Consider the following 22,925-nt stretch of genomic DNA (forward strand, 5'->3'; position numbering starts at 1 on the left):
CCTTTTTAAATGCGTCATTTTATGGTCGTTCTCTGTTTTTGGAGTGTTTTTTCTCGTCCCCCGCGGGTGTGCGCAGAGGCCTCGGAGAGAGGTCGGCGGCCGCGCCTCGGGAGACTACAATTTCCATGAGGCTTTGTGGCACAACAGACTACAACTCCCGGCGTCCCCCCGCGGGCCGGGAGAATGAACTCCAGTTAAACGTAAATAAACTACACCTCCCAGCGCGCCTCGCGCGCGGGGTGCGCCCGGCCTCCTCCCCCTTTGCCCTGCGGCGCGCCGACAAACGTTCCGCGCACACTCAGCGCGGCTGGTGGAGGCGCTTCCCCTCGGGAGAAGGCGGCGGCCGCGGGGGTCGGGGAGGCGGGAGGGGCGGGGGGTGGGGGGGTCGGGAGGCGAGGAAATCCTCGGGGAGGTTCCTCCCTGAGCGGCGGCAGCCTGGCAGGGCCCGAGTGCGGCCCGCGGTGGGGAGGGGATAGCGGGGCGGACCCGGAGGACATGGAGGCCGAGGGGGCCCCGTCATGGCGGGGTCCCGGCGGGGCCGTGCGGGAGCTCTGCCGCTCTTTCTGCCACTACAACCGGCACCTGGCGCGGCTGCAGCACAACCTGCGAGAGACCAAGAGGTTCTTCCGCGATGTCAAGTTCTCCCAGGGACACCCCTTCGCCTCGGCGCCTGCCGGTGACGGCCCCCCCTCCGCCGGGGATGGGGGTCCCGGGGACGGCGGTGAGAGAGGCCGGGGCGGGCGGGCCTGGGGAGGCCGCGCTGGGGCGGGAGGTGTGAGGGTGAGGGGTCTGTGGGGGTAAAAGGGGAAATCTTTGTGGGTGAGGGGTCTCTGGGGGGTTTGGGAGGCTTGCTGTGAGGAGTGAAGCGTCCAACTTGGGGGGGCTGTAATGGGGGTTCCAGGCCTGGGGGTGCCTGGAGGGTGTGAGGGGCTTTGTGGGGTGAAGGGAGGAGGGCAGGGCGTGATTTAGGGGGGATTTAGGATGCGTGTGAGGGAAAGATTCTTCTCCGAGGGGGTTTTGGGGCGCTGAGCAGGCTCCCCGGGGAATTGAGCGCTGATCTGCGGGAGTGTTTGGGCAGCACAGGGTGGGATTGTTGGGGTGTCAGCAGCTGGATCCATGATCCCTGTGGGATTTGCTGATGGGGATCCTCTCCCCCTCTCCCTGACCTGCGGCTCCAGCCCCACAGGGAGGGGGATTCGGAACGGAGTGGACAGGATGGGATGAGGGGATGGCATTCCCGGGTTATCCCGGAGTTCTTGGGAATAACAGCTTCGCTCAGGGGCTCTCTGAGCATCTGCTGCTGTTGACAAATGTGAAACGTCCCTAAAGATCTTCATTCATCCCCAAATGGCTCCTGAGTCATCTCTTGTCCTGGGTTCTTGTCTTGCACTCCAAGTCCTGGTTTCACATTCGAAGCGTTGGGTTTTTCTGTCTGTGTATTAAAAAAAATTAAATTGGTTTTGGGCTGATTTGGGGTTCATTCTCCCCTTGTGGTACCGTGGAAAGGTTTTTGGGAGCACACCGGGATTTTGGGATGTGGTTGCTGCCCCTCTCAGCGGGCGGGGTGGGGAATGGGATTTTGGGAAGGGGCAGAGCCAGGACAGGTGAGCCCGTGATGTTTGGAATTTGGGATTGTTCTGCCTGGAGAAGAGAAGAATTTGGGATGACCTGAAGGAGCTGACGAGAAAAGACGGAATATTTCCAAGGGATGGAGTGCCAGCACACAGGGAATGGCTTCCCACTGCCCGAGGGCAGGGGTAGACGGGATTTTGGGAATAAATCCTTCTCTGTGAGGCTGGGATGGAATTCCCAGAGGAGCTGTGGCTGCCCCATCCCTGGGAGTGTGCCAGGCCAGGTTGGATAGTGGATAAAATGGAAAAAAGGATAAAATGCAGCCTGGGATAGTGAGAGGTGTCCACACCCATGGGATTGGATGATCCCTTCCAACCCAAACCATTCCAGGATTCCCTGTGCTGGTTTGGGTGGGATATTGGGAATAAATCCTTCCCTGGGAGGGGCTGGGATGGAATTCCCAGAGAATTTGTGGCTGCCCCATTTTTGGAAGTCCCCAGAGCCAGGCTGGACGTGGCTGGGATCAAAGCAGGAAGGTGGAAATCATCCTTTTTCCCCTGGGGAGGTTTCTAGGTGTCAGGAAGTTTCATCAGCACAGTTTTCCTTGACTTTTCCCCCAAATCTGCCCTTCAGGTGGAACCAGAGGAATTTTCTCCAAGGACTTGTGCAGGGTCAGTTTTGTGCAGCACAGAGAGAACTGGGATGTGGAGAGGAGTGGACAGGACACAATTCCCATGGGAAAATAAACCTGGAAAAGAAACATGGATGGATGTGCTGGAAGCCAAAGAGATGGGAAGGTTTTGCTTTTGCCCCTTCTCCTCATCCCAGGCAGGCTGGGAATTTATGGATCATTTCATTCCAGCCAAAAAAATCCCCCCCAAAAATCACTGAGATGCACTGGAGTTACTGAAGGATTATTTATTTTATATTATTATTATTATTATTATTATTATTATTATTATTATTATTATTATTATTATTATCATAGTCATAATTATTATTTATATTTATATTTATATTTATATTTATATTTATATTATTTATGGATTATTTCTTTGGGTGAACAGATAGAATCCTGGGATGGTGTTCCAGGAATTGCCTTTTGGGAATGTTTTCCTCCAATCCTGACGTTTTTGGGTTCTTGGGAAGCTGTAAAAACAAAACCTGAGTTAGGGACTTGCAGCATGAAATAGGTAAAAATATAAAAGAAAAATCAAATTGTTTGCTGCTCCTCGGGGTTGTTTTCTTTGTGCTGTGCCTGTAATAATTGGGACAATTAAAACCTGAGGCTTTGGAGGTTTCTTTTGCCTTATTTTAGGAATTTTTGGGAAAATCCCCAGAGTTTTGGGCAGCAATTGGGGCTTCCCTTGATGGTGTGTGCTGGGGCTCAGCTTCCTGCAATAAATGATTTTTTAAGGGAGTTATCCAAAGGGCTTAGAGGTGTTTTTGTGCTGATTGAGGGGTTTATCCTCTTCAAGTCTGTCCCCTAAAGATCAGCGCTCCTTTCAGGGGTAAAAACTTGGATTTAAGAGCAGTGGAGAGGTGGAATTTGTGGAATAACTCCTCAGGCTGATGAAAGGAGGATTTCCCAAGGAGCTCCAGAGGATGGAATTTGGCTCTGCAGCCTTTGGAGCTGCTGAAATCAGAATTAATTGGATTTTTTTTTCTTCTCATGGAATTAACCCTGGAGCAGCTGAAATTTGGATTAATTGTTTTTTTTTTTCTCTTGGAATCAACACCTCTGTGCTGTTACGGAACTAAAAGTGGGTTTATTCAGAATTCCAGGCTGCTTTGGGTTGGAAAGGACCTTAAACCCCATCCAGTTTCACGCATTCCAGGTTGCTCCAAGCAGCTTTTGGACACCTCAGTTGACACAAATGTGTTGAGATTAAATCTTGTGGCGGTCAAAGCCTGCTGGAATGCACACCCAGCAGCTCGGGAATGGCCGGAGTCCTTGGAAAACCCTCAAAAACAGAGCCTGGAAAACGGGATAACGACGAGCGAGGCCATCAAAGTGTAGGAAAAGGGATGAGCCAATGCTTGGGAGCTTTAGAGATTCCATAAATCCCAGCTGAGCTTGTTCCGCCGAGGATTTGGAGAGGAATCCTGGTGAGAGCCGCCCTTGTTCCCTGGACAGGCTTCCTTTCATCCCGGGGAATTCATGGGATGCGCGCGCCCCGGGGCTCCCCCGCGGCCTGAAGTGTTCCTCACATGGGATGGATCCAGGATGGATCCGGGATGGATTCAGGGTGGATTCGGGATGGATTTGGGATGGAGCTCCGGCTCCATCCCTGGCACTGCTCCTGTGGGCACGGGAATGTCGCTGAGTCCCTTTGGGAATTCCTGATCCCACTTTTTGTAGAGTCCCTCCCACCCTGGATCCGCGTCCGTGCTGGTCACGGGGTGTGGAATCACGGGGGAGGTGTTTTAACCAGAAGTCCTGGAGAAATGATGGATTTGGGAAGACCTTGGGAAAGGAAAGGTGTTTTAACCAGAAATCCTGGAGAAATGATGGATTTGGAAGGATTTTGGGAAAGGTGTTTTAACCAGAAATCCTGGAGAAATGATGGATTTGGAAGGATTTTGGGAAAGGTGTTTTAACCAGAAATCCCGGAGAAAAGATGGATTTGGGAAGACCTTGGGAAAGGAAAGGTGTTTTAACCACAAATCCCGGAGAAAAGATGGATTTGGGAGGAATTTGGGGCAGTTTCCCAGTAGCCAAAGGAGCTCCAAGAGGGCTGGAAAGGGAATTTTCACATGGATAAAGGGAATGGCCTCGAATTGAAGAAGGGAAGGTTTTGATGGGGTATAAGGAGGAATTCCTCTCTGCGAGGGTGGGGACACCCTGGTGGAATTCCCAAGGAATCCTGGGAGTGTCCAAAGCCAGGTTGGAACACCCTGGGATAGTGAAGGTGTCCCTGAATGGCAGAGGAACAGGATGAGCTTTAAGGTCCAACCCAAACCATCCCAGGATTCTGCTTCTCCATCCGTATAAAAAAAATCCTTCCCATTGAAAAATAATTCCCATTGAGCTGTTATATCTCAGCAGTTTTTCAGGGATATTTTTGCTGGACTTAAGGATCCAAAAATTCCTGCCTGGAACGAGGAGAGGAAGCTCTGCTGCCTCTTTTCCCTTCAGAAGCCTCAGCAGAGAAAAGGCTCTGCCTGTGCAGCCCTCCCTGAATTGCTTTTTTCATGCTCTGGAGCCTGAATCCCAGGAGAAGCTCCAAGGAATGTTCCCAGATCAAAGCCATCCTTCATCCATAGCTCAAATGTGCCATTTGTGGGATTTTTCCAGATCCTTATCTTTTGTGAGCTCCTGGTCAGCTTCCAGCTCTTTGGTCACTTGATGTGGCTCTTGAAAGGCTGTTTTGGAAAACAATTCCAAAAATCACATTCCAAGGAGAGAATCCTCCCTTAAACCATTCCCAGACTCGGGGTTTGCGGCTCAGAATTGGGGTTCTGTGGGGCAGAGGTTCAGTGCTGAGCCACAAAGAGAGTTTTTCCTCAGTTTTGGGGTGGAAAAACTCCTCCAAAATCTTATTTCCAGCCAGAGGATTTGAGGGGAAGTCAAACCTTGGGCAGGGCTTTAAAGAAGCTTTAAACCAGTCTAAGACTAGGCCAAGTGCTTCAAATTTGGCTGATTTTAATTAAACTGGAGTGATGAAGCTGTCGGAGTGAGGAGCAGGATGTGCTGTAGGATCTCTTTAATCGGGTTTGGAGAGTGAGGAGGATCCTGGTGGAGGGGAGGATCTTGTTTTCCCGACAATTTCGGCTGCCAGAACATGACTCATGAAAAAAAGAATTTTAACAGCACCTTCCCTGTGAAATTCCTGCTGTTCCTTCCAGTGTCAGAGCAATCCCGGTGCTTTGGAGCTCTCAAATTGGGCATTTTTAGGGGCTGGCTGCTCCATTTCCCATTTAACTTCATTCCTGGGCCGTGTTCCCTGGAATTTTTGTATTCCTGAAGCGCAGCAGATGAGGGATTTGTTTGTGTCCGTGATTTTGGGGCTGTCAGAGTCATTCTGCCGCTGCGCCACGAGGGTAACACTGAATTTAGATCTTTCCAAAGCTGGATTTAGGACTTGTTTCAAACAAAACAGGAGCTAAACTCAGCCCTGAGCCTGAATTAGCGCAGCCAGGTGAGGGCAGGGAGTTGTTCCATCCCACTGAATTCCATCCATGGAATTCTTCACCCGTGATGCCGCAGAGGGAGGATGAGTAAGGAGGGTGATGACAGCGAGCTCTGGAAGAGAAGCAGATATTGAGTAATTCCCTTTTCTCCCCTCCAAAGCCACCCCTGGCAAACTGTGCCAGCTCGGGGAAGGTGTTTGTTTGTTGCAGGAGCAGCAAGGGAGGGACGTCTGTGGGGTCTGAGGGACATCTCTAGGGTTTGAGGGACATTTATGGGCTCTAAGGGACATCTGTGGGGTCTGAGGGGAGTCTGTGGGATCTGAGGGACATCTGAGGGGTCTGAGGGACATTTATGGGGTTTGAGGGGAGTCTGTGGGGTCTGAGGGACATCTCTAGGGTTTGAGGGACATTTATGGGCTCTAAGTGACATCTGTGGGGTCTGAGGGGTCTGAGGGGTGTCTGTGGGGTCTGAGGGACATCTGAGGGACATCTGTGGGGTCTGAGGGACATCTGTGGGGTCTGAGGGACATCTGAGGGGTCTGAGGAGTGTCTGTGGGGTCTGAGGGACATCTCTAGGGTTTGAGGGACATTTATGGGCTCTAAGTGACATCTGTGGGGTCTGAGGGACATCTGAGGGGTCTGAGGGGTGTCTGTGGGGTCTGAGGGACATCTGAGGGACATCTGAGGGACATTTGTGGGGTCTGAGGGACATTTGTGGGGTCTGAGGGACGTCTGTGAGGTCTGAGGGACATTTATGAGTTCTGAAGGACATTTATGGGCTCTGAAGGAAGTCTGTGGGCTCTGAGGGAAATCTGTGGAGTGTAAGGGGCATCTGTGGGCTCTGAGGGAAGTTTGTTTGGTCTGAGGGAAGCCTGTGGGCTCTGAGGGACATTTCTGGGCTCTGAGGGACATTTGTAGGGCTGCAATATCCAATTTTTCCCTTCAGGGATGAAGCCCTAACCGCTGTCCCCGTTGCAGGCCACGGCCCGGTCTCGTTCCCGCCGCACGAGGAGGAGCAGCTGCAGCGCTCGGTGAGCTGGCGGCCGTGCCTGCTGATCCTGGGCCAGAGCTGCCGCGCCAAGAGCCGCCTGCTGAACCTGCTGCTGGGCCAGGAGCTGCTGCCCGTCCCTGGGGCTGGCACCGAGGGGCTGCTGCCTGTCCCTGGCACCGAGGGGCTGCTGCCCACCCCTGACACAGAGGGGCTGCTGCCTGTCCATGGCACCGAGGAGCTGCTGCCCATCCCTGGGGCTGTCCATGGGGCTGACACCGATGAACTGCTGCCCACCCCTGGCACCGAGGAGCTGCTGCCTGTCCCTGGGGCTGGCACCGAGGGGCTGCTGCCCACCCCTGGGGTTGGCATGGAGGAGCTGCTGCCCAGCCCTGACACTGAGGAACTGCTGCCCAGCCCTGACACTGAGGAACTGCTGCCCAGCCCTGACACTGAGGAACTGCTGCCCAGCCCTGACACTGAGGAACTGCTGCCCAGCCCTGACACTCGTGAGCTGCTGCCCAGCCCCGGGGCTGGCACGGAGGAGCGCTGCCGGCGCCGCCGCGTTCGCTTCACGCACGGGGCGCAGACGCGGCTCAGCCTGGCGCTGCCCGGGCAGTACGAGCTGGTGCAGGCGCTGGCGGGGCACAGCGGGCACTGGGACACCATCCCCGAGCAGGACCTGCAGGTGCCCGGCGACGCCGAGGATCCTGCACAGAGGGTGGCAGAGCTGGAGGTGGTGCTGCCCCACGCGCTGCTCAAGGTGAGGGTGGCACTGCCACTGGCCCTGCCCTGATCAATAAATTCCCAAATTGTCCCTGCCGTGGTCCCTGGGCAGCTTGGGGTGGCAGTGCTATAGCCCTGATCAATAAATTCCCAATTCCCAAATTGTCCCTGCCCTGGTCCCTGGGGAAGTTGGGATGTGACATTTCCAGCCCTGATCAATGAATTCCCAATTCTTATTGTCCCTGCCCTGGTCCCTGGGCAGCTTGGGGTGGCACTGCCACAGTCCTGATCAATAAATTCCCAAATTGTCCCTGCCCTGGTCCATAGGGAAGTTGGGATGTGACATTTCCAGCCCTGATCAATGAATTCCCAATTCCCCACTTGTCCCTGCTCTGGTCTGTGGGGAGCTTTCTACAGCCCTGATCAATAAATTCCCAATCTGGCTCTTTCCTGGGACACTTCTCCTAAGTTTTGTCCTAAAACCCCAAGGATTTGGTCCAAAATAAGGAATTTGGAGTTAGGGGATCAGCCTTGTCCTAATCTGGGCTAAAACCCCAAGGATTTGGTCCAAAATAAGGAATCTGGAGTTTGAGATCAGCCTTGCAGGTGAGACTCCAGATTTGCTTTGAAGAATTCTGGGTTTTTTTGCTGTGTGAATGAATCCCACAGAAAAACCTCTCCAAAACTTCTCCTTTTTTTGTTTTTCCCAGGAAGTGGACATCGTGGTGGCTCCATGCCGTGGCTTCCAGTCAGCTGAGGCCACCCTGGCCGAGTTTGTCAACCAGGTGCTGCCCGTTGTCACCTTCGCCATCGGCGAGCCCCAGCTGTCCCCATCGGACCGGGCAGAACTTCTGGAAATCAAGGAAAAATTCTCCCTCCCCATCTTCTTCCTCCGAATCCCCGAGCCCGGCAGCGAGCCGAGCTCTCCCAAAAAACCCACCAAGGAGAAATCCCCGCTCCACCGCCAGCTGCTGGATCTGGGATACCTGCACCCCTCCGGCTCCTGCGGCGCTCCCGGCTCCTCGGTGCTGGCGGAGCAGCCGGAGAAGCTGCGGCTGCTGAGCGCCTTCGCCAGGCAGGTGCTGCAGCAACACCTGGTGGGGTTGGCCACGAGGCTGAGCGAGGTTCACGGGCGCTGCCTCAACATCTTCATCAACCAGGCGTTCGACATGGCGCGGGACCTGCAGATCACGCCCAAGCGGCTGGAGTACACGCGCAGGAAGGAGAACGAGCTCTACGAGTCGCTGATGGGCATCGCCAACCGCAAGCAGGAGGAGATGAAGGAGATGATCGTGGAGACCTTGGCGAGTATGAAGGAGGAGCTGCTGGAGGATGCTGCCAGCATGGAATTCCGAGGTGGGTCCCGTGCCTGGAGGGTTTGGGGTGGGTTTTGGGGTGGATGGGGGAGGTGGTGGTGGGAGGTTGAAAATGTTTTGGTGGGGGATGAAGGGATTTTGGGATTGGATGGAGGGATATTGGGTTTGGATGAAGGGATTTTGGGTTTGGATGAAGGGATTTTGGGTTTGGATGAAGGGATTTTGGGTTTGGATGGAGGGATTTTGGGTTTGGATGAAGGGATTTTGGGTTTGGATGAAGGGATTTTGGGTTTGGATGGAGGGATTTTGGGTTTGGATGAAGGTATTTTGGGTTTGGATGGAGGGATTTTGGGATTGGATGGAGGGATTTTGGGTTTGGATGGAGGGATTTTGGGTTTGGATGGAGGGATTTTGGGTTTGGATGGAAGAATTTTGGGTTTGGATGAAGGGATTTTGGGTTTGGATGAAGGGATTTTGGGTTTGGATGGAGGGATTTTGGGTTTGGATGGAGGGATTTTGGGTTTGGATGGAGGGATTTTGGGTTTGGATGAAGGGATTTTGGGTTTGGATGAAGGGATTTTGGGTTTGGATGAAGGGATTTTGGGTTTGGATGAAGGGATTTTGGGCTTGGATGGAGGGATTTTTGATTTGGATGGAGGGATATTGAGCTTGGTTATGAATTAATTGAATAATTGTGGGTAAAATGGTGATAATTATGGATAAAATAGTGGTAATATTGGATAAAATGATCATTGTAGTCTTGTATAAAAGGAAAATAATATTGTATAAAATGCTAATAATCTTGGATAAAATTATTAATAAATCTTGGATAAAATTATCATAATCTTGCATAAAATAATTAATAAAACTTGGCTAGAATAATTAATATATTTTGGTAAAAATAATCAATAAACCTTGGATGAAATAGTCATAAATAATCATCATAAATAATGATCATAATCATCATAAAATTATAATCTTGGAGAAAATGATGAATACTTCTTGGATAAAATGATAATAATGTTGGATAAAATAATTAATTAACCTCAGATAAAATAATCATCACAATCTTGGATAAAATAATCATCAATCTTGGATAAAATAATCATAATAATCTTGGTAAAATGATTAATAAATCTTGGATAAAATAATTAATAAATCTTGGATAAAATTATCATAATAATCTTGGTAAAATAATCATCCTAATCTTGGATAAAATTATTAATAAATATTGGATAAAATAATTAATAAATCTTGGATAAAATTATAATAATCTTGGTAAAATAATCATCAATCTTGGATAAAATAATCATTGTAATCTTGGATAAAATGATTAATAAATCTTGGATAAAATAATTAATAAATCTTGGATAAAACTATCATAATCTTGGATACAATTATTAATAAACTTTGAATAAGATAATTAATAAATCTTGGATAAAATTATCATAATCTTGGATAAAACAATCATAATCTTGGATAAAATAACTAATAAATCTTGAATAAAATTACCATAATCTGGGATAAAACAAAACCACCTCATTTCTATGCTCACAGATGGAAGAACCTTATTTTTAACCCACCATCCAGACCATTTCACCCTCCTCAACCACCCATTCTCCCGCCGATGCCAAATCCCTTTTTCCCTTTCCCGCGCAGACATCATCATCCCCGAGAGCGGCGATCCCGTCAGCTCCCGGGACATCAAACGCTGCATCCAGCAGATCCAGGAGCTGATCATCTCCCGCCTCAACCAGGCTGTGGCCAACAAACTCATCAGCTCCGTGGATTATCTGCGGGAGAGCTTCGTGGGGACCCTGGAGCGCTGCCTCAGGAGCCTGGAGGAGTCCTGGGAGGGAGTGGCGCATCCCAGCAGGGCGCCGGAGAAAAGCAGGGATGGCTCCGTGCACATCACCAGCAACTATCTCAAACAGGTCTGGGGTGCTCCAGGCAAGGAAATCAGGGGGGTTTGGGGTGGTGAAACAGAGATTGTCAAAAATCTGTGTGTAATAATGGAATTACAGCCTAAAACCAGGCGTGGAATAACATAGGAAATCAATTTTAATCAAATTATGTGCTAAAAACTCTGGAGGAGCCCAGGGATGGGCTCCATCAACATCAACATCACCAGCAACTATCTCAAACAGGTCTGGGGCGCTCCAGGCAAGGAAATCAGGGGGGTCTGGGGTGGTGAAACAGAGATTTTCCAAAATCTGTATGAAATAATCAAATTACAGCCTAAAAACACCCATAAAATAACACAAGAAATCAATTTTAATCAAATTATGTGCTAAAAACTCTGGAGGAGCCCAGGGATGGGCTCCATCAACATCAACATCACCAGCAACTATCTCAAACAGGTCTGGGACACTCCAGGCAAGGAAATCAGGGGGGTTTGGGGTGGTGAAACAGAGATTGTCAAAAATCTGTGTGTAATAATGGAATTACAGCCTAAAACCAGGCGTGGAATAACATAGGAAATCAATTTTAATCAAATTATGGCCAGGGATGGCTCCGTGCACATCACCAGCAACTATCTCAAACAGGTCTGGGGCGCTCCAGGCAAGGAAATCAGGGGGGTTTGGGGTGGTGAAGCAGAGATTTTCCAAAATCTGTATGAAATAATCAAATTACAGCCTAAAAACACCCATAAAATAACACAAGAAATCAATTTTAATCAAATTATGTGCTAAAAACTCTGGAGGAGCCCAGGGATGGGCTCCATCAACATCAACATCACCAGCAACTATCTCAAACAGGTCTGGGGTGCTCCAGGCAAGGAAATCAGGGGGGTTTGGGGTGGTGAAACAGAGATTGTCAAAAATCTGTGTGTAATAATGGAATTACAGCCTAAAACCAGGCGTGGAATAACATAGGAAATCAGTTTTAATCAAATTATGGCCAGGGATGGCTCCGTGCACATCACCAGCAACTATCTCAAACAGGTCTGGGACGCTCCAGGCAAGGAAATCAGGGGGGTTTGGGGTGGTGAAACAGAGATTGTCAAAAATCTGTATGAAATAATCAAATTACAGCCTAAAAACACCCATAAAATAACACAAGAAATCAATTTTAATCAAATTATGGCCTAAAACCAGCCATAAAGTAACACAAGAAATCAATTAGAATCAAATTATGGCCTAAAAACTGATGAGATAATACAATAAATCAATTCTGTCCTAAATCTGTATGAAATAATCAAATTATGGCCTAAAACTAGCCATGAAATAACACAATAAATCAATTTTAATCAAATTATGGCCTAAAAACACCTATGAGATAGTGCAAGAAATCAATTATTTTCTAAATCTATATGAAATAATCAAATTATGGCCTAAATACACACATAAAATAACACAATAAGTCAATCATCTCTTAAATCTGTACAAAATAATCAAATTATCCCTTAAATCTGTATAAAATAATCAAATTACAGCTTAAAACCACCCACAAAATAATGCAATAAATCAATTATAATCAAATTACAGTCTAGAACCACCCATAAAATAAAAATGTATCAATTTTAATCAAACTACAGCTTAAAACCGCCCATAAAATAACACAATAAATCATTATAATCAAATTACAGCCTAAAAACAGCCACAAAATAACACAATAAATCAATTATAATAAAATTACAGCCTAGAACCACCCATAAAATAACGCAATAAATCAATTTACCAAGTGATCATTGGGATATCCCAATTTTTTTCCATTTTCCCAGGCTCTAGCCAAGTTCCTAGCTGTCAGAATTCCCATTTTTTCCCCTCTTTTCCCTGATTTTCCAGATCCTGAACGCAGCCTACCACGTGGAGGTCACGTTCCACTCGGGCTCGACGGTGACCAGGATGCTTTGGGAACAGATCAAACAGGTGGGAAAGCTCGGAAAAGGGAATTTCAGAGGGAAAAAAAATCCTCTCAGCTGCTCCCTGAATTCACTCTTTTATTTTTATTCCCGGAGATTTTTATTCCTGGAGTTTATTCCAGTTATTAAAATAATATTAAATTATTTTAAATAAATTAAATTTTGAAATTGTTTGGAAATTAAATTTTTTTGAAATTAATTTTTTTGGAAATGAAATTTTTTGGAAATGAAAGCTTTAACAGCCAGAAATTGAAACCAAACCAGAGGGGAGAAGAGTGAATTGTCCTAAATCAAAATCCCACAGCAAACCAAACCTCACAAAGCCAAATAAACCTCATTTCCCAAAAAACCAGGAATTCCCAAATGCTCCAAATCATTTCTTTACTCCTCCAGGACACAAAGAACCCCTTCAAGAGGTATTTGCTTTCAAATACATGTTTAAGAAATACAATTAAATGAAACATTTAATCAATATTATTAAATTAAAATATCATTAAAATAAATATGTTATAAATATCATTAAGTTAAATATGTAATAAATATTATTAAATTAAATACTTGAATATTATTAAATAAAATATGTAATAAATATCATTAAATTAAAAAGGTAATAAATACCATTAAATACTAAAGAAATATTATTGAATCAAGTATTTAGTAAATATTATTAAATTAAAAATATAATAAATATCAAATTAAAGATTGAGTAAACACAAATAAAATATTTAATAAATATTTTAAAATTATTTAATAAACATTATTAAAGATATAATAAATATCATTAAATAAAATATTTATTAAATGTCATTATCAGATGTTTAATAAACACAAAATATTTAATAAATATTACAGTATTAATTATTTAATATCATTAAATCAAATATTGAGTAAATATAATTAAATCAAATATTTAATAAACACAAATATTTAATAAACACTACCAAATTAATTAGTTAATAAATATTATGAATGAATATAATAGTTAATATAATTAATTATTATATAAATTATATAAATTATTTAAATTATTTAAATTCTTTAAATTCTATAAATTAATAAATTCTAATTTATATAAATTATATAAAGTAATATAAATATAATTTAATATCATGAAATCAAATATTTAATAAATATCATTAAATCAAATATTTAATACATATAATTAAGTAAAATAAGTAATAAATATAACTAAATATTATATTTAATCACATTATTTACACATTAATTATTAATTATTTACACATTAATTATATTTAATCACATATTTAATATGACTCAATTAAATACTGGAGAATTCCAGGCTGGATTGGTCTGGGAAGGACTCGAAGCTCATCCCATCCCATGGACAATCCCAGTCTGCTCCGAGCTCAATCCTTGGGATCCACAGATTCCCTGACCCAGAGCCTGCCCGCCCTGCGAATAAATAACCACCAAATTAAAATAATTAACGAGCTAATTAAGGCGATTCTCCTGCCGAACTGCGCTGCCTTTTCCCAGATAATCCAGCGGCTGACGTGGGTGAGCCCCCCGGCCATCAGCAGCGAGTGGAAGAGGAAGGTGGCCCAGGACGCCATCGAGAGCCTCAGCGCCTCCAAACTGGCCAAGAGCATCTGCAGCCAGTTCCGCACGCGCCTCAACAGCTCCCACGAGGCCTTCGCCTCCTCCCTGCGCCAGGTCCGGGAAATCCTGGGGCCCTGGGACCGGGAATGTGGGCTGGGAATGGAGAAAAGTGCACTGGAACCTGACTGGGGCTGGGAATGTGGGACTGGAACGGAGAAAAGTGCACTGGAACCCGGGCTGGGGCTGGGAATGTGGGACTGGAACGGAGAAAAGGGCACTGGAACCTGACTGGGGCTGGGAATGTGGGACTGGAACGGAGAAAAGTGCACTGGAACCTGACTGGGGCTGGGAATGTGGGACTGGAATGGAGAAAAGTGCACTGGAACCCAGGCTGGGGCTGGGAATGTGGGGTTGGAATGGAGAAAAGGGCACTGGAACCTGACTGGGGCTGGGAATGTGGGACTGGAACGGAGAAAAGGGCACTGGAACTCAACTGGGGCTGGGAATGTGGGGTTAGAATGGAGAAAAGTGCACTGGAACCTGACTGGGGCTGGGAATGTGGGACTGGAACGGAGAAAAGGGCACTGGAACTCAGCTGGGGCTGGGAATGTGGAATTGGGATGGAGAAAAGGGCACAGGAACTCGGGCTGGGGTTGGGAATGTGGACTGGGATGGAGACAAGTGCCCAGGAACTCAACTGGGGCTGGGAATGTGGGGTGGGAACGGAGAAAAGTGCACTGGAACCCGGACTAGGTTTAGGAATGTGGGATTTTAACTGAAGAAGTGCACAGGAACTCGGGCTGGGGCTGGGAATGTGGGACTGGAACAGAGGAAAGGGCACAGGAACTCAACTGGGGCTGGGAATGTGGGGTCGGAACGGAGAAAAGCACACAGGAACCCGGGCTGGGGTTGGGAATGTGGGATTTGAACTAAAAAAATCTGCCCAGGAGCTCGGGTTGGGGTTGGGAATGTGGAATTTTAACTGAAAAAGTGCCCAGGAGCTCAGATTTGGGCTGAGAATGTGGAATTTGAATGGAAAAAGTGCCCAGGAGCTCAGATTTGGGTTGGGAATGTGGAATTTGAATGGAAAAAGTGCCCAGGAGCTGAGCTGTTCCCCGTAGCTGGAGGACGGCCACTCGGGCCGCCTGGAGAGGACCGAGGACCTGTGGCTGAAGGTGAGGAAGGAGCACGCTCCACGCCTGGCCCGCCTCTCCCTGGAGAGCAGATCCCTGCAGGATGTGCTGCTGCACGGTGAGCAGGGAATCTCCTCCCTCCACCCCAGGGCTCCAGAGGAGTTTGGAATTCCGTTCCGTTTTCCAGCATCGGGTCTGGGGGCTGATTTCCCGGGATTTGTGCCTTGCAGGGAAGCCCAGGCTGGGCAGGGAGCTGGGCCGAGGCCAGTACGGGGTGGTGTACCTGTGTGACAGCTGGGGGGGACACTTCCCCTGCGCCCTCAAATCCGTCGTCCCTCCGGATGAGAAGCACTGGAACGACCTGGCGCTGGAATTCCACTACATGAGGTGTGTGTCCCGAGTGCTTCCCCCCCATTCCACAGGGATCTGATGGATTTCCCAGCTTTATTCAGGCTGGAAAAGCCCCCAGGCTGTGGCTGATGGCGCCTTTGTCACAGAGCTCTGAGTGCCACATCCAGGTTTGCTTCAGGAATCTGGGATTGGAGCTCCTGGAATGCTCAGCCATTCCCAGCCTGGGCAGGGATGCTCCTTCCTGCCTTAATTGGATTCTCTGCTCCCTGTGCTGTCAGAATTCAGAATAAATCCAAATTTACAGACCTTAAAAAACAGCAATTCTCCTCCCCTGATTGCTGGTGGTGAATCCTCTTTTCCCACCCTTTTTCCTGCCTGAATCCCAAAAAAGCCAGGGGTGGCTCTGCAGTGCAGGGAGCAGCTGCTTTGCTGGAAACAGCTGCAGGCACAGCCAGCTGAGAGAAGAACAGGGGTTTTTTTGTGACTCTAACCTTTAAAAAGGCTTTTTTTTTCTTTTTTTTTTTTTAGTTTAATTGGCTCAGACAGCTGAGGATTGTGCTGCTCTGAGCTGAGCTGGGGATTCTTGCTAAATCTGCAGCTCTGGGGCTTCTTCCCTTGGCTTGGGCTGGAGTACAGGGCCAAAAATCATCCCAATTTTGTGTGCTGAACCTTCTGCAGGTCCCTAAAGGGACTCAGGGGTCAAAAATTACCCAAATTTTCTCTGCTGGACATTCTGCAGGTCCCTAAAGGGATTCAGGGGCCAAAAATTACCCAAATTTTCTCTGCTGGACATTCTGCAGGTCCCTAAAGGGACTCAGGGGTCAAAAATGACCCACATTTTCCCTGCTTGACATTCTGCAGGTCCCTAAAGGGATTCAGGGGCCAAAAATCACCCCAATTTTGTGTGCCGAACCTTCTGCAGGTCCCTGCAGGGACTCAGGGACCAAAAATCACCCCAAATTTTCCCTGCTGGACATTCTGCAGGTCCCTAAAGGGACTCAGGGGCCAAAAATCACCCCAAATTTTCTCTGCAGGTCCCTGCAGTCCCACGAGAGGCTGGTGCACCTGCACGGCTCCGTCATCGATTATGGCTACGGAGGAGGCTCCAGCATTGCTGTGCTGCTGATCATGGAGAGGCTGCACAGGGACCTCTACACCGGGCTGAAGGTACCAAATCCTCCTGCTGAATATTTATTTTATATTTATTTTATCCCTGGAAGTGCTGGGAGAGAGCTTGGAGCAACCTTGGTTTGAGTGGGAAGTGGGCCCTGCCCATGGGATGAGCTTTAATCTCCCTAATTTAAACCCCAATTTAAAAAAAATCCCCAATAATCCATAAAACAAAGCTGGAATTGCTCAATTTTCAGTGTTTTGGTAAAGAACAGTAGGCCAAAGTAACTTTTAGGCATGAAATCTGTGTTTTTTCCCTCAGACTAAACCTGGTTTAGTGAGAAGCGGCCCTGCTTATGGGATGAGTTTTAATCTCCCTAATTTAAAACAATCCCCATTAATCCATAAAACAAAGCTGGAATTGCTCAATTTTCAACATTTTGGTAAAGAAGGGCAGGCCAAAGTAACTTTTAGGCATGAAATCTGTGGTTTTTCCCTCAGACTAAACCTGTTTTAGTGTGTAGTGGCCCTGCCCATGGGATGAGCTTTAATCACCCTCCCAACCCAAAACTCTGATTCTCTAATTAAAACAATCCCCATTAATCCATAAAACAAAGCTGGAATTGCTCAATTTTCAACATTTTGATAAAGAAGGGCAGGCCAAAGTAACTTTTAGGCATGAAATCTGTGTTTTTTCCCTCAGATTAAACCTGGTTTAGTGAGAAGCGGCCCTGCTTTGGGATGAGTTTTAATCTCCCTAATTTAAAACAATCCCCATTAATCCATAAAACAAAGGTAGAATTCCTTGATTTTCAGCATTTTGATAAAGAAGAGCAGGCCAAAAGCAACTTTTAGGAATAAAATGCACGTTTTTCCCCTCAGGCTGGGCTGGAGTTGGAGCCACGGTTGCAGATTGCCTTGGATGTGGTGGAAGGGATCCGGTACTTGCACAGCCAGGGCTTGGTGCACAGGGATATCAAACTCAAAAACGTCCTGGTAAGGAAAATCCCTGCCTCTGCCTCATCCCAGAGCCTTTTTAGTGGGAAAAAAAAAGAAGATTTAAATGAGGGAATAACTTTCTCCACACGGGGTATTTTAAGCTGTGCTGGTCTCAGCCACAGGGAGGTTTCACTGCCTCCTTTCCTGGCTGGAAGCCTGGGGCAAAGGGAGCAGGGAATGATTCCTTTGGAGTGCAGACAGTTTAAACCATGAGTAGGTTTTCCAGTTCCTGCTTCCCTGAAATCTCAGCCACACCCCTGGTGTGAGAGACAAGCGGTGCCTCCCAGGGGAAAGCCCAAGAGCAGCCAGGAAATCAGAGAAACTGATTTAAAACCAGCTGCCCAGCCCTCCCAGTGGGAATCCATATCAAAAATCAATGTTTTATGGGATAAACGGGCTTCTCACCCACCTGCCTGTGGCTTTTTCCCCAGCTGGACAAAAAGAATCGGGCCAAAATCACGGATTTGGGCTTCTGCAAACCCGAGGCGATGATGTCTGGCAGCATTGTGGGCACCCCCATCCACATGGCTCCCGAGCTCTTCACAGGTAGGATCCCCCTGAATCCACGGCTCTGCCTGGAATTCTGAAGGCAATTCCTTGGAATTCATCCCTCAGTTGCTCCCAAGATCATTCCAGCACCAGAAAATTCCGTTTTTAATGCATGCTGTGGATTTTTCCTGTATTTTAAGTCCGCTCTTGACAGAGAGTAATGGGGTTGATCAGCTCCGTTGAATTAATTAACACCCTTGCAATTAGAAAGGTAAATTGTCATTAGTAGGAAGCTGGCAATCCTTTCTTTTTCATAGGGAAATACTCCAGGAAGTATTCCCTGTAAGGAATTTCCAAGCTGTTATTAACTTGGAGTGAGTTTGGATTCGCTGGGAATTCTGGCAGCTGCTCAGAGGGCTTTTCCTGAGTTTTGGAACCACTTGGAAGTTCAAATCCCAAATTTACCCAAACCTACCCAAATTCTTTTGGTCTGTCAGAGCTGCTCCTGCTTGGATGAGGTTGGGATCAAATGGAAGCATCTCCATTTGTGTGAATTTAGGGAATATCTGGGATATTTCTGGGATGAGAGGCACTGACAGAGCTGAGCTTTACAGGTGTTTAAAATACACCTGAGCTCAGTTTGGGAATTCCTGGTACAACTTAAATTTATAAATCCTGGGAACTGGAAAAGCTTAACCTTGATCCTGCTGCCTTCCTGGTTTCACACAAATTTTACCTTCCTGCCATGAAACTGAGGTTTAAATTTGGGGAAATGCGAGCCTGGAATCACCTCTCAGCCTGCCCAGCTCCCAGGGATTTTTCCCTGCTGATCCCACATGTTTTTTTCCCAGGGAAATACGACAATTCTGTGGATGTTTATGCCTTTGGGATCCTGTTCTGGTACCTGTGCTCGGGCCACGTGAAGTTACCCGAGGCTTTTGAGAGGTGTGCGAGCAAAGATCACCTGTGGAACAACGTCAGGAGAGGTACCTGGGCTTGGCTCAGCTCTGAAACCCCTCAGCTGCTGGGAAAATCCAGTTTTATTCCGGTGGTGGGGAGGTGAAAGGGAAAAATCCCAGAATCCCTGAAAAGTTGGAGAAGATTTCCAGGAATGAGTCTGAGCTGTGCCCGATGCCCACCCTGAGCCCTGAGTGCCACCTCCAGCTGCCACCTCCAGGGACGGGGACTCCAAACCTCCCTGGGCACTTCCAAGGCCTGGCCGCCCTTTCCATGAGGAAATTCCTGCTGCTGTCCAAGCTGAGCCTCCCCTGGCCCAGCCTGAGGCCGTTCCCTCTCCTCCTGTCCCTGTTCCCTGGGATAACACCCCAAATCCCCCCCGGCTGTCCCCTCCTGGCAGGGACTTGTGCAGAGCCAGGAATTCCCCCTGAGCCTCCTTTTCTCCGGGCTGAGCCTTCCCAGCTCCCTCAGGATTCTCCAAACCCTTCCCAGCTCCCTCAGGATTCTCCAAACCCTTCCCATCTCCCTCAGGATTCTCCAAACCCTTCCCAGCTCCCTCAGGACTCTCCAAACCCTTCCCATCTCCCTCAGGACTCTCCAAACCCTTCCCAGCTCCCTCAGGATTCTCCAAACCCTTCCCAGCTCCCTCAGGATTCTCCAAACCCTTCCCAGCTCCCTCAGGACTCTCCAAACCCTTCCCATCTCCCTCAGGACTCTCCAAACCCTTCCCAGCTCCCTCAGGATTCTCCAAACCCTTCCCAGCTCCCTCAGGATTCTCCAAACCCTTCCCAGCTCCCTCAGGATTCTCCAAACCCTTCCCAGCTCCCTCAGGATTCTCCAGTCCCTTTTCCAGCTCCATTCCCTTCCCTGGACATGCTCCAGCCCCAAAACATTCCCCCTGGAGTGGACACAGGGATTGAGGCTCCTCCCCATCCTGAGGGGACAATTCCTGCCCTGCTCCTGCTGCTCCAGCAGTTTTTGATCCCATTTTTAGAGGGATATTCACTGGTCCAACCTGGCCAAGTTCTGCTGGAAGCTGAACTAAAATTCCCAGGATAAAAGAGGTTTTTGGGATCAGCTCCTTCCCAGCAGCACAGGGAATGCTCAGCACGCTCCAACCAGGAGGCAGCACAACCTTGGGATGAAATTCCTGGAGATTTTTGATCCCAAATAGTTGCAAGAAAAGGAGATTCCAGTGGAATTAACCGGGGGAGAGCTGGGGGGGATCAGCCCAGGGAAGAGAAAATTCCAGGGAGATCTCAGAGCTCCTTCCAGGGCCTGGAGGAGCTCAGCAAGGAGGGAGAGGGATTTTTATATGGGATGGAGTGACGGGACCAGAGCTGGTCCAGTAAAAGTGGGAATTTTTGGGAAGCAATTCCTGACTGTGAAGGTGGGCAGGGGCTGGGATGGAATTCCCAGAGAATTTGTGGCTTCTCCATCCCTGGGAGCATCCAGGGCCAGGTTGGAGCAGCCTGGGATGGTGGGAGGTGTCCCCACCCATGGGATTGGATGATCCCTTCCAACCCAAACCATTCCAGGATTCCCTGTGCTGGTTTGGCTGGGATATTGGGATAAATCCTTCCCTGGAGGGGCTGGGATGGAATTCCCAGAGAATCCGTGGCCGCTCCATCCCTGGGAACGTCCCAGGCCGGGCTGGAGCAGGCTGGGATCACGGAAGGTGTCTGTGCCTATGGAATGGGATGAGTTTAAACCCCCAATTCCATGGATTTGGCCACCCTCTGGAAGCGCCCTGGCTGGAACGCGCCCCTTTCCCAGGAGCTCCCACCCCTCTGCCCTTTTCCCTTGGATGTCAGCAGCGGGCCGGGCTCTCCCTGGAGGATCCTGGCATTCCCGCTGATCCCGGTGTGTTTCCAGGGGTGCGGCCGGAGCGGCTCCCGGTGTTTGACGAGGAATGCTGGCAGCTGATGGAAGCCTGCTGGGCCGGGGACTCCTCCCAGCGGCCTCTCCTGGGAATCGTGCAGCCCATGCTCCAGGGAATCATGGACAGGCTCTGCCGGGCCGGCTCCCAGCATCCCAACAAAGGCCTGGACGACTCCACCTGAGCGGGAAGCGCGGCAGGATTCGGGAATCGCGGCGGGATTTGGGAATTCCAGCCCCGCCTCGGCCGTGGAGCTCCGAGCCAGCCCCGAGGGGGACAGGGAGGAGCTCGGAGGGGGCTCAGGGGGGTGAAGGCTCCATCCCAATCCCAGCCCTGTATCCCATTGGAATTGTGTGGCCAAGGCATGGAAAATCCCATTGGAATTGCTCGGCCAAGGCATGGAAAATCCCATTGGAATTGCTCGGCCAAGGCATGGAAAATCCCATTGGAATTGCTCGGCCAAGGCATGGAAAATCCAAACCCTTCGGACTCGCTGGAGGCTTCACCAATCCCATCCCAAGCCTCGTGGGCGATCCATGGGATGGGAAAATCCCTTCCCAAAACTCCGGGATAACGATCCCGCTCCTCCCTCAGCCATTGGCAGCGATTCCAGAGCGCTGGGAGAGGAAGGAAAAGGCACAAAACTTTAGGATGAGGAAGTGTTGGGAAGCTCCAAGGAGCTGGAAATGTTTACATGGACAGGAGCAAAGCTTCCGTGTTTTTTCTACGGGGATTTGGAAAACCCCACCTGGATAAGCTATTGATCCCTAATCCCACCTTTTCCTCCTCTTTTTTTTTTTTTTTCCCCCTCTCCTTTGCTTCCTTAAATTCCTTGGAATGGCTGGAGAAACCTTCCCTTGTTTCCACGCTCCGTTCCTCAGAGGTTCCACTTTGGAGCAGCACAAAAAAAGTCCTTAAAATTATCCAATTTATTATTTTTTTTTTTTCCTCCCAGGGAAAGCGCCAAAATTCCTTTTAAAGCAGGATCTGGGGCTTGGAATTCATGGGAATGTCGTGGCAGTTTTAAATTGGGGAATGCACAGGAATATTTTAAAAAATGAGGATTTTCCAGCTTTTTTTTCCAAGTTGGAGGGAAGAAAAATCCTTCCTTCTTCTCCTCAATTTCACTCCAGAGCTGGAATTCGATGGGAAAGAATAAAAAAAAGTGGGGATAGGGGGAGAGGGGGATTTGTCTTTCCCAAATTCCTGGCAATCCCAGTTTGCTTCCTGCATTTTTGGGGTGGAATTGGGCTGATCTGGAGCAGGAAACGCCCCTTGCTGGCTCCATGAGGAACCAGGGAGTTGGGAATTCTCCCTGGAATTCCCAGGGAAGGTGGAATTCCTTGGCTGAAATTCCAGCTGCCCGTGGCCGAGGTTGGGTTTGGTGGGATTGATTTTTTTTTTTCCCTTTCTTTGTGCAATAAATGGATTCAGGAGCTTTTTTATGGAGGAAAAAAAAAAAACAACGAAACTCGGCTTTGTTTTGTTCCTTCCCGGGCATTCCTGGTGGATCCGACCTCTCCTGCCATTCCCAAGTGGGATTTTTTATGGATCCAAACTCCATCTGCCATTCCAGGGTACTTTTTTTATGGATCCATCCTTTCTCCTGGCATTCCAAACTGAGTTTTGGTTGGTTTTTTTTTTTTTTATGGATCCATCCTCTGTCCCATCCCAATCCAGCTGCTCGTGCCAAAAATTCCCAACCCTTTTCCAAAGCCCCGTCCCTCAGGCAGCACCGACCCCAGGAGGGGGAAAAAAACCTCTGGAAAACCTCTGGAAAAGCGGGAATGGCCCTCGGGATGGCGCAGGGAGGTGTGGAAATAATAAACTGGAATAAAGGCCAAGC

At 48.3% G+C, this 22,925-nt stretch overlaps 1 protein-coding gene across 2 annotated transcripts; it reads left to right on the plus strand.

Annotated features, from left to right (window-relative positions):
- The first annotated feature begins 425 nt into the window (after window positions 1–425).
- Window positions 426–22,915, plus strand: DSTYK (dual serine/threonine and tyrosine protein kinase). Of its 2 annotated transcripts, XM_088067229.1 has the most exons (14): window positions 426–721; window positions 6,685–7,457; window positions 8,131–8,499; window positions 8,581–8,776; window positions 10,396–10,670; window positions 12,525–12,608; window positions 14,099–14,275; window positions 15,283–15,412; window positions 15,525–15,681; window positions 16,680–16,812; window positions 17,638–17,751; window positions 18,186–18,300; window positions 19,095–19,229; window positions 21,076–22,915. In XM_088067229.1, exons 1-14 carry the CDS (start codon window positions 496–498, stop codon window positions 21,261–21,263), a joined length of 3,072 nt encoding a protein of 1,023 aa, XP_087923355.1. In that variant the 5' UTR covers window positions 426–495; the 3' UTR covers window positions 21,264–22,915. The 2 variants fall into 2 exon arrangements, with proteins under 2 accessions (XP_087923355.1, XP_087923354.1); XM_088067228.1 differs by having other exon boundaries at window positions 427–721; window positions 8,131–8,776.
- Window positions 22,916–22,925: the final 10 nt, after the last annotated feature.

Source organism: Pseudopodoces humilis, chromosome 26, assembly GCF_049639895.1.
Source record: "Pseudopodoces humilis isolate 2021_Gansu_Grassland_sample_001 chromosome 26, ASM4963989v1, whole genome shotgun sequence".
NCBI lineage: Eukaryota > Metazoa > Chordata > Aves > Passeriformes > Paridae > Pseudopodoces > Pseudopodoces humilis.

Bases quoted from the DNA above. Each gene is read 5' to 3' on its own strand.
- DSTYK (XM_088067228.1), top strand. From the start codon at position 496: ATGGAGGCCGAGGGGGCCCCGTCATGGCGGGGTCCCGGCGGGGCCGTG. The intron at 722-6,684 runs GTGAGAGAGGCC...TCCCCGTTGCAG, and splicing joins TGGGGGTCCCGGGGACGGCG to GCCACGGCCCGGTCTCGTTC. The intron at 8,777-10,395 runs GTGGGTCCCGTG...TTTCCCGCGCAG, and splicing joins TGCCAGCATGGAATTCCGAG to ACATCATCATCCCCGAGAGC.